Raw genomic sequence first — 16,384 nt, forward strand, 5'->3', positions numbered from 1 at the left:
GCCCCTCGGTCCCGCCCCTCGGTCCCGCCCCTCGGCCCCGCCCCTCAGTCCCGCCCCTCGGCCCCGCCTCTGGTCCCGCCCCCGGCCCCGCCGCCGTGTGACGCAACGCGTACGTGCCTGCGGGGTTCGTACGTACGTGCGCGTCGCCGCGGCGAGCTGCGCGCGGCCCGGCGGGGACCCGGATCGGCGGCGGGGCGCGGCAGCGAGCGGCGGAGCCGGAGCTACTGGAGCGGGGCCCGGGGCTGCCGGGGACCCACGGCCGCCACCACGGATTTCCTGTGGGACAAGCGGACCGGGCTGGCTGCGAGGACGGTGCGGAGCGGGGCGCGGCGGGGGCGGGGCGCGGGCAGGCCGCGGCCTTCCTGGCTGGCGGAGGCGGCCCGGAGCCGCGCGGAGTGGGGCCGGGGCCGGCGGCTCCCGGCGAGGCTGAGGCCGCGGCTCGGCGACCCGCCCGTCTGCCGTGACGGCGGGGCCGGATGGGCCGCGGGGGCTGCGGCCGGGCCCTGTGGCCCCCGCGCGGGAGGTTCCCCCCCTGCCGCCCCGGCCCTCGGCCTCGCTCCCCGGGCGCCGCTCCCCGGCCGCCGCCTCACGGCCAGGCGCCGCTGCTTCCGCTTTGGGCGCTCGGCGCGGGCCCCATCCGGCGGCCGCGGAGCAGGGCAGCGAGCGCCGCCGCCGCCATCATCGTCCCCGGACCGGTTCCAGGCCCTCCTTCGCCTGCTGCAGCCGCAGGCCCGGCCTTGGCGGGCCGCCAGCGCCGCCTTCCCTCGCCGCCGTTCGCGGGAGGCTGCGCTCGGTGCCCGCCGTGGGCGAGGCCCGGTGGCTGCTGCCGAGCCGGGGGGATCCGCGGGCGGCCCCGCCTGGCTCTAGGGGGACGAGCCCTGTCCCCCAGGTCGGCGCCTCCCCGGGGCCGCCTCTCCCTCCGGGCAGCCCTAGCCGCGGTGCGGGCAGGGGCACGGGCAGGGGCAGGGGCAGGCAGCCGGGCTGCTGAGTGCAGCTTTCCGCGGAGAGAAAATGGCCGGTGGGAGGCTGCGGACAAAAGGAGCTCCGTCCTTGTGCCGTGGGGATGAGGCAGGCTGAGCTGAGTGGTCAGAAACGCGGGTGGGGAGCAGCTTAGAGCCGCGGGGTGAGGAATCAGGGTGTCCTGTCACCCAGCCTGTCAGCGCTGGCACCTGGGATGCCATCTTGCTGAGGGATTTTCTCTCTCACTTTTGAGAGCTGGAGGTGAGCACCCCTTCCCCCTGAGGCAGGGGCTGCAAGGCTTCCTTGCTGCTTCACACCTTGAGAGAGCCTTCCCTGCTTGCAGTGGGAAGGGTAGATGGGAGTGAGCCTGAGGCAGTCACAGAGTAGTTTGGGTTGGAAAGAACCTTAAAGCTCTTCCACTTCCAGCCCTCTGCCATGAGCAGGGACACCTCCTGGTAGCCCAGGTTGCTCAAGGCTGCATCCAGCTTGGCTTTGAACACCTACAGGGAGATGAACCTCCCTGGGCAGCCTGTGCCAGTGTCTCATCACCCTCCCTGTCAAGCATCACTTCCTAATCTGCAGTCTCAATCTCCCCTCTTCCAGCTCCAAGCTGTTCCCTCCTCCTGTCGCTGCCAGCCCTTGGGGGGGGTCAATAATTATGAATCAATTAATGCTCATATCCATTCCCCCTCATCCTAGCAGTACAGAATCCCTCCCCAGCTTTCCCACAGTGCCATCCAGGTACTGCAGGATGCCCTTCCCTGGGGTGGAACCCCTTGAGGCGCTGAGGCAGCGGCTAGTAGCGATGAGCACGAAGCGAGGAAGGTCACCTAGGGAACAAGCAGAGCCCCGTGGGGGCTGCCTGCCCGGCGCGGGGGCTGCCTGGCATGGGGGCTGCCTGGCATGGGGGCTGCCTGGCATGGGGGCTGCCTGGCATGGGGGCTGCCTGCCTGACTGGGGGCTGTGTGTTGCCCCTGCAGATGCCTCACTCTCGAAGGTACCGCTCGTCGGAGCACAGCAGCCGGGGCAGCTACCACGAGCGCTACAGGAGTCGCAAGCACAAGCGGCGGCGGACGCGGTCCCGGTCCAGCAGCAGCGAGCGCGACCGGCGGCACCGGCGGGAGGACAGCTACCACGTCCGGTCCAGGAGGTGAGGCCTCAGGCCAAGCAGTGTTTGCTCCAGCTCACGCTGGAAGCAGCTGTGGGCAGGTCCTGGCTTCTGAGGGGGTTGCGCTTTGTTCTTTCTGAATCAAGTGTCCCTGCCCTTGGCAGTGGGGCTGGGACTGGATGATCCTTGAGGTCCCTCCCAACCCAAACCATCCTATCATTCTATGACTCTGATTCTCTGATCTAGAGGGAGGTGTCCTGCCCATGGCAGGGGGGTTGGGACTGGATGATCCTTGAGGTCCCTTCCAACCCAAACCATTCTAGGATTCTGTGACTCTGACTCTATCACTCTTTGTCTGACTCTGATTCTCTGATGTAGTGTGAGGTGTCCCTGCCCATGCAGGGGGCTTGGAACTGGATGATCCTTGAGGTCCCTTCTAGCCCAGACCATTCTGGGATTCTATGACTGCCATTCTATGACTCTGACTCTATCACTCTATGTCTGACTCTGATTCTCTGATCTAGTGCAAGGTGTCCCTGCCCATGGCAGGGGGCTTGGAACTGGATGATCCTTGAGGTCCCTTCTAGCCCAGACCATTCTGGGATTCTATGACTGCCATTCTATGACTCTGACTCTATCACTCTATGTCTGACTCTGATTCTCTGATCTAGTGCAAGGTGTCCCTGCCCATGGCAGGGGGGTTGGGACTGGATGATCCCTGAGGTCCCTTCCAGCCCAGACCATTCTGGGATTCTATGACTGTCATTCTATGACTCTGACTCTATCACTCTATGTCTGACTCTGATTCTCTGATCTAGTGTGAGGTGTCCCTGCCCATGCAGGGGGCTTGGAACTGGATGATCCTTGAGGCCATCTCTGACTCTGCCTTAACAGCCACCCCCTTGTCTCCCCTCCCCCTCCCCAGCTACGACGACCACTCGGCGGACAGGAGGGCCTACGACCGGCGTTACTGTGACAGCTACCGGCGCAACGATTACAGCCGCGAGCGGGGGGAGGCCTACTACGAGCCTGAGTACCGACACTCCTACGAGTACCGGCGCTCCCGGGACCGCGAGGGCAGCTACCGCAGCTGCAAGAGCAGCCGGCGTAAGCACAGGCGGAGGCGGCGCCGCAGCCGGTCCTTTAGTCGCTCCTCATCGGTGAGTATCCTGCTGTGCTGGGCCTCCCTGTAACCTTTCTCCCCAGGTGGCAGCTGGGTAAGTAGAACTCTTCCCTTTCTACCAACCCTCCTCTCGGACTCGGCCTGAGAAGTTGCGTAGAGAAAAGCCTCTGGTTGCAGACAAGCAGCTGCTGGTGCGCCTGGGCGAGCGGCTGCCCTGGGCCACCCCCGGGCACGGGCGGCTCAGCCCCTCTCGTAGTGTTGCCTGCTCAGCCAAGCAGTGTTTTGTGTGAGGTCGGTACAGCAAATGTTCTGCTGAGCCTGGGTCCCAGACAGTTTGGCCTGTCTGTGACAGGTGGCTCAGGTCCCTGTGATCCCTGGCTCAGGTCCCTGTGATCCCTGGCTCAGGTCCCTGTGATCCCTGGCTCAGGTCCCTCTGGTGGCTCAGGTCTGTGTTCCATGGCAGGAAGCTCCCCTGTCTCTGAGGGCAGGTCCTGCATCAGAGCAGGATCCTTCTGGGTAGGCCCTGCTGACACCAGGTGTCGTGCGAGCGGCCTGGCGAGGGAGTAGAGGTTGTGTACTTGGTCCCTTCAGGTGGAGGCAGCAACCACCACAGACTCTTCCCAGCTTTGTCCCTGGCTCTCTCTTCTTGTCTGTTCTGCCGTTCACCTTCCACTTCTGTTAGGCCCCAGACACATTCTCTGCTCTGTCTGTGGAGCTCTCAGTGTTGTCTGGGCTGTGTTGGCTGTGTCCAGGTATGGGACTCTCTGGGCTGGATTCAGGTCCCAGGTCTGCTGGCCAGGTGTGGGGATACTTAGCTGAAGACTGTAAGGCAGGAAGTTTTCTCTTCTCTGGCATAAACCTCTGATCTGCCTCTTCCCAGGCTGTCCATATTCCCTGTTGAGCCTCTGTTTCTCTCCTGGAAGTTAGTCCTTCCAGGATCAGCTTCTTTGGGGGGGCTCTAGGAAGAAGGGTCACATCCTTCCCCAGGCAGCCACTCGTAAAGCCTCTCTGGTTCCCGATGGATCATTGCGCTGAGAGTTGCCTTGAAACCTCCGAGTCCATTGTTGTCCGAGTGTTGGGGCTGGGGCAAGTGATGTTGGGTGGTTGTTGGAAGGGGCTGGGGAGTGCCTGTGTGGGGCAGCCTGGCCCTTTGCTTGTGCAGGACCCCCCCCAGCACCTGCCTTCTGCTGCCTTTCCTCAGTGGCCGCCGCTGGGCCGCAGGGAGCCTCTCCCTGGGCCGTGTGCTGCCCAGCTGCAGAGTTGTGCCCCTGCTGTGTGCTCTTGGACCTCTCTGAGCTCCCCTAGGAGCCCCTTCCAGTGCCCCTCTGCCAGCCCTGGTTCTGCCCTCTCTGCTCTCACACTGGTTTCGGGTGGGGCTGTTTGTAGGTTCTTTTTTTTTGGTTCTTCTTTATTTTTTTCCTTTTTTTTTTCCCCTTTTTTTTTTTTTCCCTTCTTTTTTTTTTCCTTTTTTTTTTGCTACAACAAAAAGCAAAACTGTTTTTTTTTTTTTTCCTTTATTTTTTATTCTTTTCTGAGCTAGTGTGTTGTGTATCTTGACATGTTCCCTTGCAATATATCCCTATCGTTATATATTCCTCTGTGCCGTATGAATTGGCTGGGAATCTCCTCCTCCTGCAACCCCTCCTCAAACCAACCACATGTGAATTTCCAAACCAACCCAATGCTGAACGCTGCCTGCCGGCGCTGGTGTTGAAAATCTGATTGGTGACAATGCTGAATTCCCTTCCCTGGCTGCCCTGGGCCAGCAGCGGAGTCGACAGAGCAGCAGGAGGGCCAAGAGTGTGGAGGACGACGACGAGGGGCATCTGATCTATCGCGTCGGCGACTGGCTACAAGAAAGATGTACAGCCAAATCGTAACATAATTTAGCTCTCTAGTTAAGCTCCCATCACAGTGGCAGATCTGTCTTAAAAAGAAAGAAAAACCCAAAGCCAAACCCCTTCCCCCCCCCTCCCCCTTTTTTCTGTTCTCTCCTTTTTGCATTGTTTTGTTAAACAAGGGAAGAAAAAAACAACCTTCTTTTTATTGCTTTGGTTTTTGGTTGGTTGGTTTTGGTTTTTTTCCTCTTTCCCCCTTTTTGTTTGTTGGTTTTTTTTTTTTCTTCAAAAGCCTAAGGTTTTTGTTTGGCTTTCTTCTTGGTTTGGTTTGGTTTTGCTTTGATTTTGTTTTGGTTTTGTTTCCCTTTGCTTTGGTTTTGTTTCCCTTTGCTTTGGTTTTGCTTTGGTTTTGCTTTGGTTTTGTTTCCCTTTGCTTTGGTTTTGCTTTGGTTTTGTTTCCCTTTGCTTTGGTTTTGTTTCCCTTTTGCTTTGGTTTTGTTTCCCTTTTGCTTTGGTTTTGTTTCCCTTTGCTTTGGTTTTGTTTCCCTTTGCTTTGGTTTTGCTTTGGTTTTGTTTCCCTTTGCTTTGGTTTTGCTTTGGTTTTGTTTCCTTTTTGCTTTGGTTTTGTTTCCTTTTTGCTTTGGTTTTGTTTCCTTTTTGCTTTGGTTTTGTTTCCTTTTTGCTTTGGTTTTGTTTCCTTTTTGCTTTGGTTTTGTTTCCTTTTTGCTTTGGTTTTGTTTCCTTTGCTTTGGGTTTTGCTTTGGTTTTGTTTCCTTTGCTTTGGGTTTTGCTTTGGTTTTGTTTCCTTTGCTTTGGGTTTTGCTTTGGTTTTGCTTCCCTTTGCTTTGGTTTTGCTTCCCTTTGCTTTGGTTTTGCTTCCCTTTGCTTTGGTTTTGCTTCCCTTTGCTTTGGTTTTGCTTCCCTTTGCTTTGGTTTTGTTTTCTTTTTGCTTTGGTTTTGTTTCCTTTTTGCTTTGGTTTTGTTTCCTTTTTGCTTTGGTTTTGTTTCCTTTTTGCTTTGGTTTTGTTTCCTTTTTGCTTTGGTTTTGTTTCCTTTTTGCTTTGGTTTTGTTTCCTTTTTGCTTTGGTTTTGTTTCCTTTTTGCTTTGGTTTTGTTTCCTTTTTGCTTTGGTTTTGTTTCCTTTTTGCTTTGGTTTTGTTTCCTTTTTGCTTTGGTTTTTTGTTTGTTGTTTTTTTGTTGTTGTTGTTGTGGTTTTTTTTGGCTAGTTTGTATTTCTTTACTCCAAGTTGCCAGGGTAAAAACAGAACCAAACCATATCCAGGGTAGCTGCCTCAGTGCAGCCGGTGCCAGCCTTCCGCTGCTCCGGTCTCTCGAGCTGTGCAGGTTTAGGTGTTGCAAATGCATTCTCCTCTTGCCTTGTGTTATGAGCTGCTGCAGCCAGGTCTTGCTCACTCCCTCATCTGCCTCCCTCTTCTTTCTCTCCCCTCCCAGATGAGATTATTAGCACCTTAGGAGAGGGCACCTTCGGCAGAGTGGTGCAGTGCATCGATCACCGGAGGTAGGTCTGCTCCTGGGGTGGGGAGGGAAGGGAGCAAGAGAAGCTCCAATGGAGCCTTTTGTGCTTAATGGGGGAGCCTGGGGGAGTCTCTTTGTTTCCTCCACTCCTCTGCTGCTCTGGGTGCTCACCCATGTGTGGGAGAGGTGGTAGGTGTGCTCCTGGGATGGGGAGGGAAGGTGTGGGGGGGGAACAAGAGAAGCCACAACAGTAATAAAGCCTTTTGTGCACAATGTGGGAGCCTGGGGGAGTCTCCTTGTTTCCTCCATTCCTCTGCTGCTCTTGGGTCACCCATGTGCCAGAGAGGGGACTGGAGGGGAGCCTCAGGGCACACTCCTTAGTAACAGTCACCTTCTGGCTTGAGCAGGGGTGGTGGAAGGCTGTGCTGCACACGATGAGGCTGCTTTGGAAAGTCCTTTTTGCAGGGCAGGGCTTCTGTGACCCAGCTGAGGGCTGACCTTGTGCCCTCTTGTTCCTCCTCCAGGGGTGGTGCACGTGTGGCTCTCAAAATCATTAAAAATGTGGAGAAATACAAGGAGGCTGCTAGGCTGGAAATCAATGTGCTGGAGAAGATCAACGAGAAGGATCCTGAGAACACCAAGTGAGTGTGCCCCTGGTGCTGGAGTGGAGGGACAGGCACAGAATCACAGAGCTGTCAGGGTTGGAAGAGACCTCAAGGATCACTCAGTTCCAACCCCCCTGCCATGGGCAGGGAAACCTCACACTAGAGCAGGTTGCTGAGAGCCCCATCCAGTCTGGCTTTAAAAGCTTCCAGGGATGGAGCTTCCACCACCTCCCTGGGCATCACCTTAGCACAGTTGGAAGGGACAGGGTGGGATAGGTACTTGGTGTTGTGTGACTGCATTAGCTTGTAGCTGGTTTTGGAGCCTTGCTGGTTTGCCATGGGACAGAGTCTGGTGCAGGGACAAAGCAGCTGAGTGCTGTGTGCAGATCTGTCCTGCATGAGAACTTTCTTCTCTCTCAGTCTTTGTGTCAGGATGTTTGACTGGTTTGACTACCATGGCCACATGTGCATCTCCTTCGAGCTGCTGGGGCTCAGCACCTTTGATTTCCTGAAGGACAACAACTACCTGCCTTACCCCATCCACCAAGTCCGGCACATGGCCTACCAGGTGTGCCAGGCTGTGAAATGTGAGTGTTCACTGCTCTTCTCTCCCCTGCCTCCTGACTGACTCCTGCAGCTCTGTGTCCCTGCCAGCTCTGCAGCTCCTGGCCCAAAGCAGCAATTTTTTGCTGTGGTGCTGCTGTCCCAGTTCCAAGATTGAGCCTTCCTGCACCTCCAGCAGTTGGAAGTGTGCTCAGCATGACCCCTTTCTGTGTTCCTGGCTGGCTGCTCCCTGAGGCATGTGGGCTGGCAGTAGCTCAGGGCACTTCAGCATCCACTCCCCTGTGCATTCTAGGGATCGATGTGGCTAAGTCTTTGTGCTTCTGCTGAAGCATCTTGGCCTGGCCTGGCCTAGCCTGGCTGTCCAGGTCCAGTTCTAAATGTGGGCTAAACTGGTGCCAGTAAGAGTAAACTGAGTGACTGATGTTGGCTCCTGGGGTGGATGCAGCCCTGCTCCGCTTCTCTTCCCTCACCCCAGCTCTTGTTTGCTTCCCCAGTCCTGCATGACAACAAACTCACTCACACTGACCTCAAGCCGGAGAACATCCTCTTCGTCAACTCCGACTACGAGCTCTCCTATAACTTGGAAAAGGTAACAGAGCTGCCCAGGGTCAGAGGCCTTCTCTTGGGTTCTTGGTGTCACCAGCCTTAGCAGCAGGTGGGGGGAGTCAGAAGGCGGCCCCAGCCTCGCCCCCAGAGCCACCCCTCCACATTCAGGGTCTCTTGCATGAGCAGCCACAGGGACTGCAGGCTTAACCTGGATGCTGCTGCTGAGAGTTTTAGTCGGGGGCCGTGCCAGCCCTGCTGTGCCCTCGGGAGCCTTCCCCTCCCGCGGCGCCCCGTGGCAAAGCCTTGGCTGTGTGAGGAAGGGGCTGAGCCCACGTCTCCCAGGCTGCCGAGTAACCGATGCCATTCTCCCTCGGGAAGAAGCGGGACGAGCGGAGCGTGAAGAGCACAGCCATCAGAGTGGTGGACTTTGGCAGTGCCACGTTTGATCATGAGCATCACAGCACGATTGTCTCCACCAGGCATTACCGGGCCCCAGAAGTCATACTGGGTAGGTGTCACTTGGTCTCCGCAGAGCCATTCGACCCCAGGGCCGCTGGCTGCTGCCTGCCCCCTCCAGGAGCAGTCTTTTTTGGCCCCCCCGACGTCCTTCAGGAGCTGTCCTCGGGCTGCACCCTGGGGATCAGAAGTGCTTCACCGAACCTCCTCTGCGGTGCTGTTTTTTTATCCTGGGAGGGGACAGCGACTTAGAAGTTTTTATCAGCTGGGCAGAGCATTGCCACCAGAGCAGCAGGAGCCTGACTGGAATGGGAATTGTTTTGGGGTTTTTCCCCCCCCTGTTATTTTTTTGTCCAAAGGGTGAGGAATTTGCACTTGTAGGCCATGACTGAAGCTTGTGTTTTAAAAGATATTGGGTTGTTGTTTTTTTAGAGCTTGGCTGGAGCCAACCCTGTGATGTGTGGAGCATTGGCTGCATCATCTTTGAGTATTATGTGGGTTTCACCCTGTTCCAGGTGAGAACTGTGTGCTGTGTGGTTGCCTCACAACTCATGAGAGAGGATGCTGGCTGTGTCCCAGCACTGCCAGGAGCCTCTGGGACTGCTGGGGTTCCCTCCATCACTGCAGTCTTGCAGAGACAGCCAAGGTGTTGCCCAGCAAGGGGTTCTGAACAGGAGAATGCTGAGGGCTGGGAGGCAGAACGACTGGAATCTGTTCCATGCCTTCCCTTCATGTTCCTCTCTCTTAGACACACGACAACAGGGAGCACCTGGCCATGATGGAGAGGATCTTGGGGCCGGTTCCTTCTCGGATGGTCCGGAAGACAAGGTGAGAGCAAGGGCAGCTGCTGCTTTCTGAGGGCTGAGGAGAAGCTGCCTGCTGGGCCAGCTGCCAGTGCTGCTGCAGGAGGGTTTGTGCTGGGGTGTGACCTGTTCCCACCTCTGACTCTTGACAGGAAGCAGAAATATTTCTACCACGGCCGCCTGGACTGGGATGAGAACACCTCCGCTGGCCGCTACGTCAGGGAGAACTGCAAGCCCCTGAGGGTAAGGCAGGGGTGGGCAGCAGCAGCTTCATCCTTTCCTCATTGCAGAGGCTTAGAGTGTCTGCCCCAGCTGTCAAGATTCTGCCTGTGGGCAAGGTTGGGTCACCAAAAGGGTCAGACCAGCGTCTTCCTGAATGAGCTTTGGCTGTCCCAGACATTAAGTAGGAAGACTGCAGAAATGGAGGAGGAGGAAGGCACAGAGCCCTTAGGGAGTGCCTGGGAAAGATGCCAGGGGAAAGGGGGTGAAAGCTCAGCACTTCCATGCTTGGTGAAACACCCCAGAGTTCAGGTCTAGGATGAGAGATGGTCTGAACGAGGCAGGATTGCTTCCCCCAGCTTCGCTCTCCAGCCCAGGGAGCATCCTTGGCCCTAACCTCTCCCCTCCACCCCCCCTGCAGCGCTACCTGACCTCGGAGGCCGAGGACCATCACCGCCTCTTCGACCTCATCGAGAGCATGCTGGAGTATGAGCCCTCCAAGCGCATCACCCTGGCTGAAGCCCTCAAGCATCCCTTCTTTGACATCCTGGAGATGGAGCCCAGCACAAAAATGTGGGACTCTAGCAGGGACATCAGCCGGTGATGCCCCCAGGTGCCAGCCTGGCCCTCAGATTCTAGCCCCTGTGGAGGCCTTGTGTGATTTCTATTCAGACACTTGGTGCTTTTTTTCCCCCCCTTCCCTTTTTGTTTTGGTTTATTTTTTTCCCCCTTTTTTTTTGTTTGTTTTATAGACATGAAAATTCCTCCCTGGATCCCTTTGTAAAGCTGTTAATATGTGAGATAATGTAAATAGTCCATATTCTATATTGGCCTCTGAGCACCCCAGGCCTGACCTCCTGCTGTTGCTGCTGCCATTATTGTGAGGTTCAGGGGGCCTGTCTGTCCATACTGTACATACCTCTGTTCAGGTGTTGCTCTGTCCTCTGTTCTCTCTCTGCCCTCTTCCTTTTGGTGTAAATACTCCAGGACTCAACAGCTCTCTGTAGCTTCTCTGTTTTTCCTTTCCTAAGTTATGAAACTGGTGGGACTGCATGGGAATTATTTTTTTGGATCAATGTCACATAGCCCATCCCCACACCAGAGTTTTATAAGAATTTTGTACAGTCTTTGTGAGAAATAAATATGAAGTGAATAAAGAACCTGCCCTGGGTTTGGAGCAGCTCTTGGGGCTGTTCTTAGTTGTGCTCCTGAAGGGGGGCTGGATGCTTTGCCCTGCAGAGGAAGGCAGGCACATCCCCTCATGGAATGAGAAAATACTTCAGTTAGAGGAAACTTCAGTGATGAAGCTAGCTCTCTTGGCCTTAGGGCTGGGGTGCTGAGCTTGCACTGGATAGGAGCTGCTTTTAGCCCTTAGGGCTGCAGCTGGACCTATGCAGAGCTGAGGTGAAGGCAGCAGAACACAGCCTCGCCCCTCCCTCTTGTCCTGTTCTTGGTCCTGAGTGGGCTGTAAAGAAAGGAGGGCAGAAAGCCTTTCATAAATGTGTTGAGAGCACCCTGGAGGGGGTGGAGAGCTGGCTGCTGGTGCTGGTTCTTAAGGAAAGAGGGGGCCAGGTGCCCATGTCTGTGCCTGTCGGGCAGGGCCTGGGCTTTTCCAGGGTACTTGGGGTTACTCCAGACCCGATGACAGCTCTGTCTCGATGCTTTGCAAGCATGTCTGGGAGAGTCTCCCTGTGCTGGTGTCGATAACGGAGCAGATGCCCTCAGGGTCTGCTCTGCAGGAGCTCATTGCTGTGCCGTGGCACCAACTGCCTGGGGCAGGCTCTGGCACTCAGCTTGCAGAGGGGTAAGGCTAAAGTCCATTTTCGCGGGGCATCGACCGCTAGGGTGGCAGGCCCTGGTCGGGGGTGCACTGGGGACATGGGCGGAGGTGGGGGGGAAGTATGACAGCACGGGTCTGGGACAGCAGGAGCCGCAGGGCCGGCGGAGAGCCCTGGGGGCTGCGCGGGGCTGCCCCGGGGCCGCGCTCCCAGCAGCCCCTGAGCGCGGCGGGACGAGGCGGAAGCGCCGGCACGTGACCCTGGCACACGGGACTCACCACGTGCAGGGCGCGTGCGCAGAGGCCTCCTGCGGCGGGGCTCCCAGCGTCGCGGGCGGGGTCAGTGACGTCACTGTGAGACGGCCAATCAACGTCGGCGCGGGGCGGAGCGACTGAGGGCGTGAGGCGGCGGCTCCGGTCCCGGTCCCGGTCCCGGTCCCGGCTCCGGCTCCGGCCCCGGCCCAGCCATGGCCCAGCGCAGCGACCCCGCGGTGCTCCCGGACAACCCCTTTCAGGTGCGCCTCGCCCAGGGGATGCCCCGGCCCCGGCCTTGGCCCCGGCCCCGGCCCGACCGGGCCTCCTGTCACGCCGGCTGTGTCTTTTGCAGGACCCCTCGGCGATGCAGCCCCGGCCCGGTCCTGACCTGGACTCCTACAACCCCTTCGAGAGCAGCGCGGTGAGGCGGGCAGTGAGGCAGGCCGCTTGCCGGCGGCCGGGGCTGCCCCCGCGGGGACGGCATCTCACGGTGCGCTCTTCTCCCTCAGCCGCCATACCAGGTCCCGTCGGCAGCCCCGCCGCTGCCAGCCGCCGGCACGGGCCCGCGGAAGGCCAGCCCCACGGAGCCCCGGAACTACGGCTCCTACGACACGCAGGTAGCGGGTGCGGGGAGGCAGCCGCTTGGCCGCCGCGGGGTGGGCGGTCGGAGCAGGTAGGAGCCCCAGGGCCTGCGTTCCCCCCGCAGGCCTCGGCGGCAGCCGCCACGGCCGAGCTGCTGAAGCGGCAGGAGGAGCTGAACAGGAAGGCGGAGGAGCTGGACCGGCGGGAGAGGGAGCTGCAGAACGCGGCCCTCGGCGGCTCCACCAGTGAGTGGTGTGCGGGGCAGGGACGGCGGCCGCCAGGCTCCCCCTGCTCGGGCAGCGCTGTTACCTCCTTCTGTCCTCCCTCCCCCTGCAGCGAGGCTCAACAACTGGCCCCCACTGCCATCCTTCTGCCCTGTGAAGCCTTGCTTCTACCAAGATATCCCTGTGGAGATCCCTGCAGACTTCCAGAAGACTGTTTCTACCATGTACTATCTCTGGATGGGTGAGCCCCTGGAGAGCTCTAAAGGCAGCTCCTGGGAGGAGGGAGAGGAATGAGCGTCCTGCGTGCAAGGGAACAGAGCTGCTCTGGAGAAGCTGCAGTTAATGCACAGTGCCCAGGTCTGGGAGGGAAGGAGGGAGCCTTGCTTGGGTCCCCTGACCATTCTCCTCTCTCTTAGCCAGCACCATTGCTCTCTTCCTGAACTTCCTGGTCTCGCTGGCCTGGTTCTGTGTGGAGCCCTCGTCTGGGTCTGGGTTCGGCCTCTCCATTCTCTGGGCTCTCCTCTACACGCCCTGCTCCTTTGTCTGCTGGTACAGGCCGATGTACAAAGCTTTCAGGTGTGTATCTGCTTGAGCTTTCAGGCCTACAAAGCAGCAGAGTGGGGTGGTCCCTGCATGGCTGGTCCCTGAAGCTGCTTGGTCCAGCAGCCCCTTGCCCCAAGTGCAGCACTGGCGCTGGCCAGAGCTCTTCGTGGCCTCTGGGTCTGGGTGATGTGGTGGTTCTGTACTGAGCTTTGTGTTCTCCTTGCATCCCTTTGTTTTAAGGGGGGTTTGAGAGTTCCTTTTCTGTGGCCTAACCTCATCTCCCTCTTTCTCCCAGGAGTGACAGTTCCTTCAACTTCTTTGTCTTCTTCTTCGTCTTCTTTGCCCAGAATGTGATGTACGTGCTGCAGGCCATTGGGATACCAAACTGGGGATTCAGGTGTGTGCTGTGCTGGCCCAGGGGAGCCCTGGCCAGCTGGGAGCCCCAGAAAGGAAGGAGGTGGGTGGGGAAGAAGGAGCTGGTGGGCAACCCTCTCTTCTCTTGCAGTGGGTGGATACTGAGCCTGATAGCGCTGCGGAAAAACACGGCCGTGGCTGTGATGATGATTATGGTGTCCCTGCAGTTCACAGCTGTGTCTGTCTTGGGCATCATCATGCTGAAAAAGGTGAGCTGGGGGCAAAGCTTGGGGCCAGAGCACCCCTGTGGGAGGATGAGGGTGAGGCTTTGGCAGGCATGGAGGCACAGCTCTGGTCCCTGAGTGCCTGAACCAGGGTTGATGTTTAGAGGGCTGGAGCACCTCTCCTATGAGGACAGACTGAGGGAGCTGGGGCTGTTCAGTCTGGAGGAGAGAAGGCTCCCAGGAGACCTCATTGTGGCCTTCCAGGATCTGAAGGGGGCTCCAAGTAAGCTGGGGAGAGACTCTTTAGGGTGTCAGGGAGTGATAGGACTGGGGAGGATGCAGCAAAACTGGAAATGGGGAGATTCATATTAGGAGAAAGTTGTTCCCCAGGGGGGTGGTGAGAGCCTGGCACAGGCTGCCCAGGGGGGTGGTGGAAACCTCAGCCCTGGAGGTGTTTGCAGCCAGGCTGGAGGTGGCTGTGGGCAACCTGCTGTGGTGTGAGGTGTCCCTGGCCAGGGCAGGGGGTTGGAGCTGGCTGAGCCTTGAGCTCCCTTCCAGCCCTGGCAGCTCTGTGATTCTGTGGTGCTCTGACTCCAAACCTGCTTCTCCTGTCCAGATCCACTCCCTGTACCGCCGGACAGGGGCCAGCTTCCAGAAGGCTCAGGAGGAGTTTGCTGCTGGGGTCTTCTCCAACCAGGCAGTGCGCACGGCGGCAGCCAACGCCGCTGCCGGCGCCGCCACCAATGCCTTCCGGGCGCCCTAGCCAGGGGCGAGCCCCTGGCCTCTCCCCGCACCTGGGCTCTGTTCTGAGGAAGAGGAAATCCAAGTTGCACTCCCATTGGGTCCCCGTGTGTCTGCATCAGCTCTCAGAGGCTGCCTCATCCCAGCTTGGAAGTGCTGGTGCCTGAATTGTCTGCTGCTCTCACCCCCTTTCCTCACGGATGGAGGCTCTTCTGGTTTGCACTGGTCCCCTTCCCTCGGTGGACTGGGGAAGGAGTGGGATGGGAGGTGCTGCAGGCAAGCCCTGGGCTTCTTGTCACCACCTCAGCACCAGCTGCTGCGGGGCAGGAGCCTCCTCCAGATGTGTGGCAGGGACTGGAACATCTGCTTGCCTTTCCTGGGCTCAACCCTTTCCCCACCTGGTGATGCATGAAGGGTTCCCCTTGTGCCCAGTCCAGGGCAGGCCGAGGGCAGCTCTTCCCTGGAGGCTTTTGCCTGCCTGCCTTTTGTCTTGGGACCTGTTTCTTTGCCTGGAAAACTGTCCCACTCTTCCCCCAAGGGCATTCACTGGTGGGGTGGGGCTGGCTCTGTCCCTAGGGTGATGAGCTGAGATTGCAGCCCCCTCCTCTCCCTGTCCTACTACTCCTCTCCTTTGCTGGGCTGAGCCTGCTCCAGGCACAGGGAGGAGGAGGGTGGGGCCAGGACAGGCACTGCTGGTGCATGGCTGCTGCTGGGGAACCCTGCCTTTTGCCTGGGCCTCTGGCCCCAGCCTCCCAGGCCTGGCATCTGTGAACCTTAAAGCCAGGCTGGGCACCGAGGAGGTGTCCTGGAGCCTCACAACAGCTCCCTCCTGGCCTTCAGTGGTGGGGTGGAGACAGCTTCTGCTTTCCTCCTGTGTGCCTGCCCTGGGGCCATAACCCCTCCTGCCTCCTGTCGTTGTTCACCTAGAGCCTGTTCCATCCCCAGAGGCCTTCACACTCTTCCCTTCTCAGGGGCTGAGCCAGTCCCTGGCCCCAGCGCTGCCCAGTACAAGCTGTGTCCTTGCTAACCCCTTGTGTGCCCTCTCCCATGTGCCAGTGTCCTCGGGGAGCTGTGGCCCTGATGGCTCTGGGCTGGGGCTAATGAGTTCTGCTTTGCTCCATTTCCTCTCCCCTGCTCTTGGGTCTGTCCCCCCTGCCCCTGGGCTGGCGAGAGGCTTCGTGCCTTCATCTGGGGGGGGGAACATTGCAAGCGGCATCTCCCTGCCCTGTCCCGCGGGCGGTGGCTGCGGTGCCTTGCCCCGGCCGTGCCCATCCCGCCGCGGGCCGCTCCTCCCGCCGCCCCCTCCCCGTCTGTTGCTGTGTCCGATGCGAAGCCGCCGTCAGGTTTTATTTAAGGAATAAATCGAGTTTCACTCTGCGCCTCCAGCTTCTGTGTGCACTGACGGCGGGAGCCGGTGGGGCTGCCGGTGGGGCTGCCGGTGGGGCTGCCGGTGGGGCTGCCGGTGGGGCTGCCGGTGGGGCTGCCGGTGGGGCTGCCGGTGGGGCGGGCAGGACTACAGCTCCCGGCGTGCCGCGCAGGGACGGCCCCGGGGCGGGCGCGGCCGGAGCTGCCGCCGGGAGCGCGCTCGGAGCTGCTGCCCTGAGCCTCGCCGGAGCCAGCTCCGCTTCCTACCGCGGGCGCGGCCACCGGGCTCCGGTCCCGGCGGAGGCAATGTTTGGTCGCGCCCCGCGCAGCGTTCCGCCGTCCGGGCGTCCCCGCCAGCCGCTCCGTGCGAGGCCGCGGGGCGCGGGGCGACTAACCCGCCCGTAGCCGCTCGCCGGTACCGGCCCGTGTTGGGGGCCACTCCTGGCAACGGGAGCCGCCTCCCCCTCCCCACGCCCGCTCCCCGGGATGCTCCTGGGCGGCGGCCGGACCCCCGCCCGCTGCCCGGCCCCCCGCGGCTCCCACCTCCCGGCGCTGCACCGGGGGCCGGCGGCCTGGCCCGGGCGCCGTGTCCCGGGCGGCGGTTCTCGGCCTCCGCAGGGC

At 59.2% G+C, this 16,384-nt stretch overlaps 2 protein-coding genes across 4 annotated transcripts; both read left to right on the top strand.

The window, feature by feature from the left end:
• The first annotated feature begins 154 nt into the window (after positions 1 to 154).
• On the top strand, positions 155 to 11,034 carry CLK2 (CDC like kinase 2). Of its 3 annotated transcripts, none has more exons than XM_068168879.1 (13): positions 155 to 312; positions 1,941 to 2,110; positions 2,994 to 3,228; positions 4,958 to 5,054; positions 6,482 to 6,548; positions 7,030 to 7,146; positions 7,531 to 7,697; positions 8,169 to 8,263; positions 8,599 to 8,728; positions 9,109 to 9,191; positions 9,425 to 9,504; positions 9,632 to 9,722; positions 10,120 to 11,034. In XM_068168879.1, the coding sequence occupies exons 2-13, from the start codon at positions 1,941 to 1,943 to the stop codon at positions 10,300 to 10,302; spliced, it is 1,515 nt and encodes a 504-aa protein (XP_068024980.1). In that variant the 5' UTR covers positions 155 to 312; the 3' UTR covers positions 10,303 to 11,034. The 3 variants fall into 3 exon arrangements, with proteins under 3 accessions (XP_068024980.1, XP_068024982.1, XP_068024981.1); XM_068168881.1 differs by having other exon boundaries at positions 4,961 to 5,054; XM_068168880.1 differs by lacking the exon at positions 155 to 312 and adding an exon at positions 1,123 to 1,221.
• Positions 11,035 to 11,867: 833 nt separating this feature from the next.
• On the top strand, positions 11,868 to 15,775 carry SCAMP3 (secretory carrier membrane protein 3). The gene is made up of 9 exons (XM_068168884.1): positions 11,868 to 11,990; positions 12,083 to 12,151; positions 12,240 to 12,347; positions 12,437 to 12,557; positions 12,649 to 12,777; positions 12,953 to 13,112; positions 13,375 to 13,476; positions 13,585 to 13,702; positions 14,274 to 15,775. The coding sequence occupies exons 1-9, from the start codon at positions 11,943 to 11,945 to the stop codon at positions 14,418 to 14,420; spliced, it is 1,002 nt and encodes a 333-aa protein (XP_068024985.1). The 5' UTR covers positions 11,868 to 11,942; the 3' UTR covers positions 14,421 to 15,775.
• The last annotated feature ends 609 nt before the right edge of the window (positions 15,776 to 16,384 follow it).

The sequence above is a fragment of the Melanerpes formicivorus genome, unplaced genomic scaffold (assembly GCF_026170545.1).
Source record: "Melanerpes formicivorus ecotype bairdi unplaced genomic scaffold, bMelFor1.0.p_v2 SCAF_158, whole genome shotgun sequence".
NCBI classification, from domain to species: domain Eukaryota; kingdom Metazoa; phylum Chordata; class Aves; order Piciformes; family Picidae; genus Melanerpes; species Melanerpes formicivorus.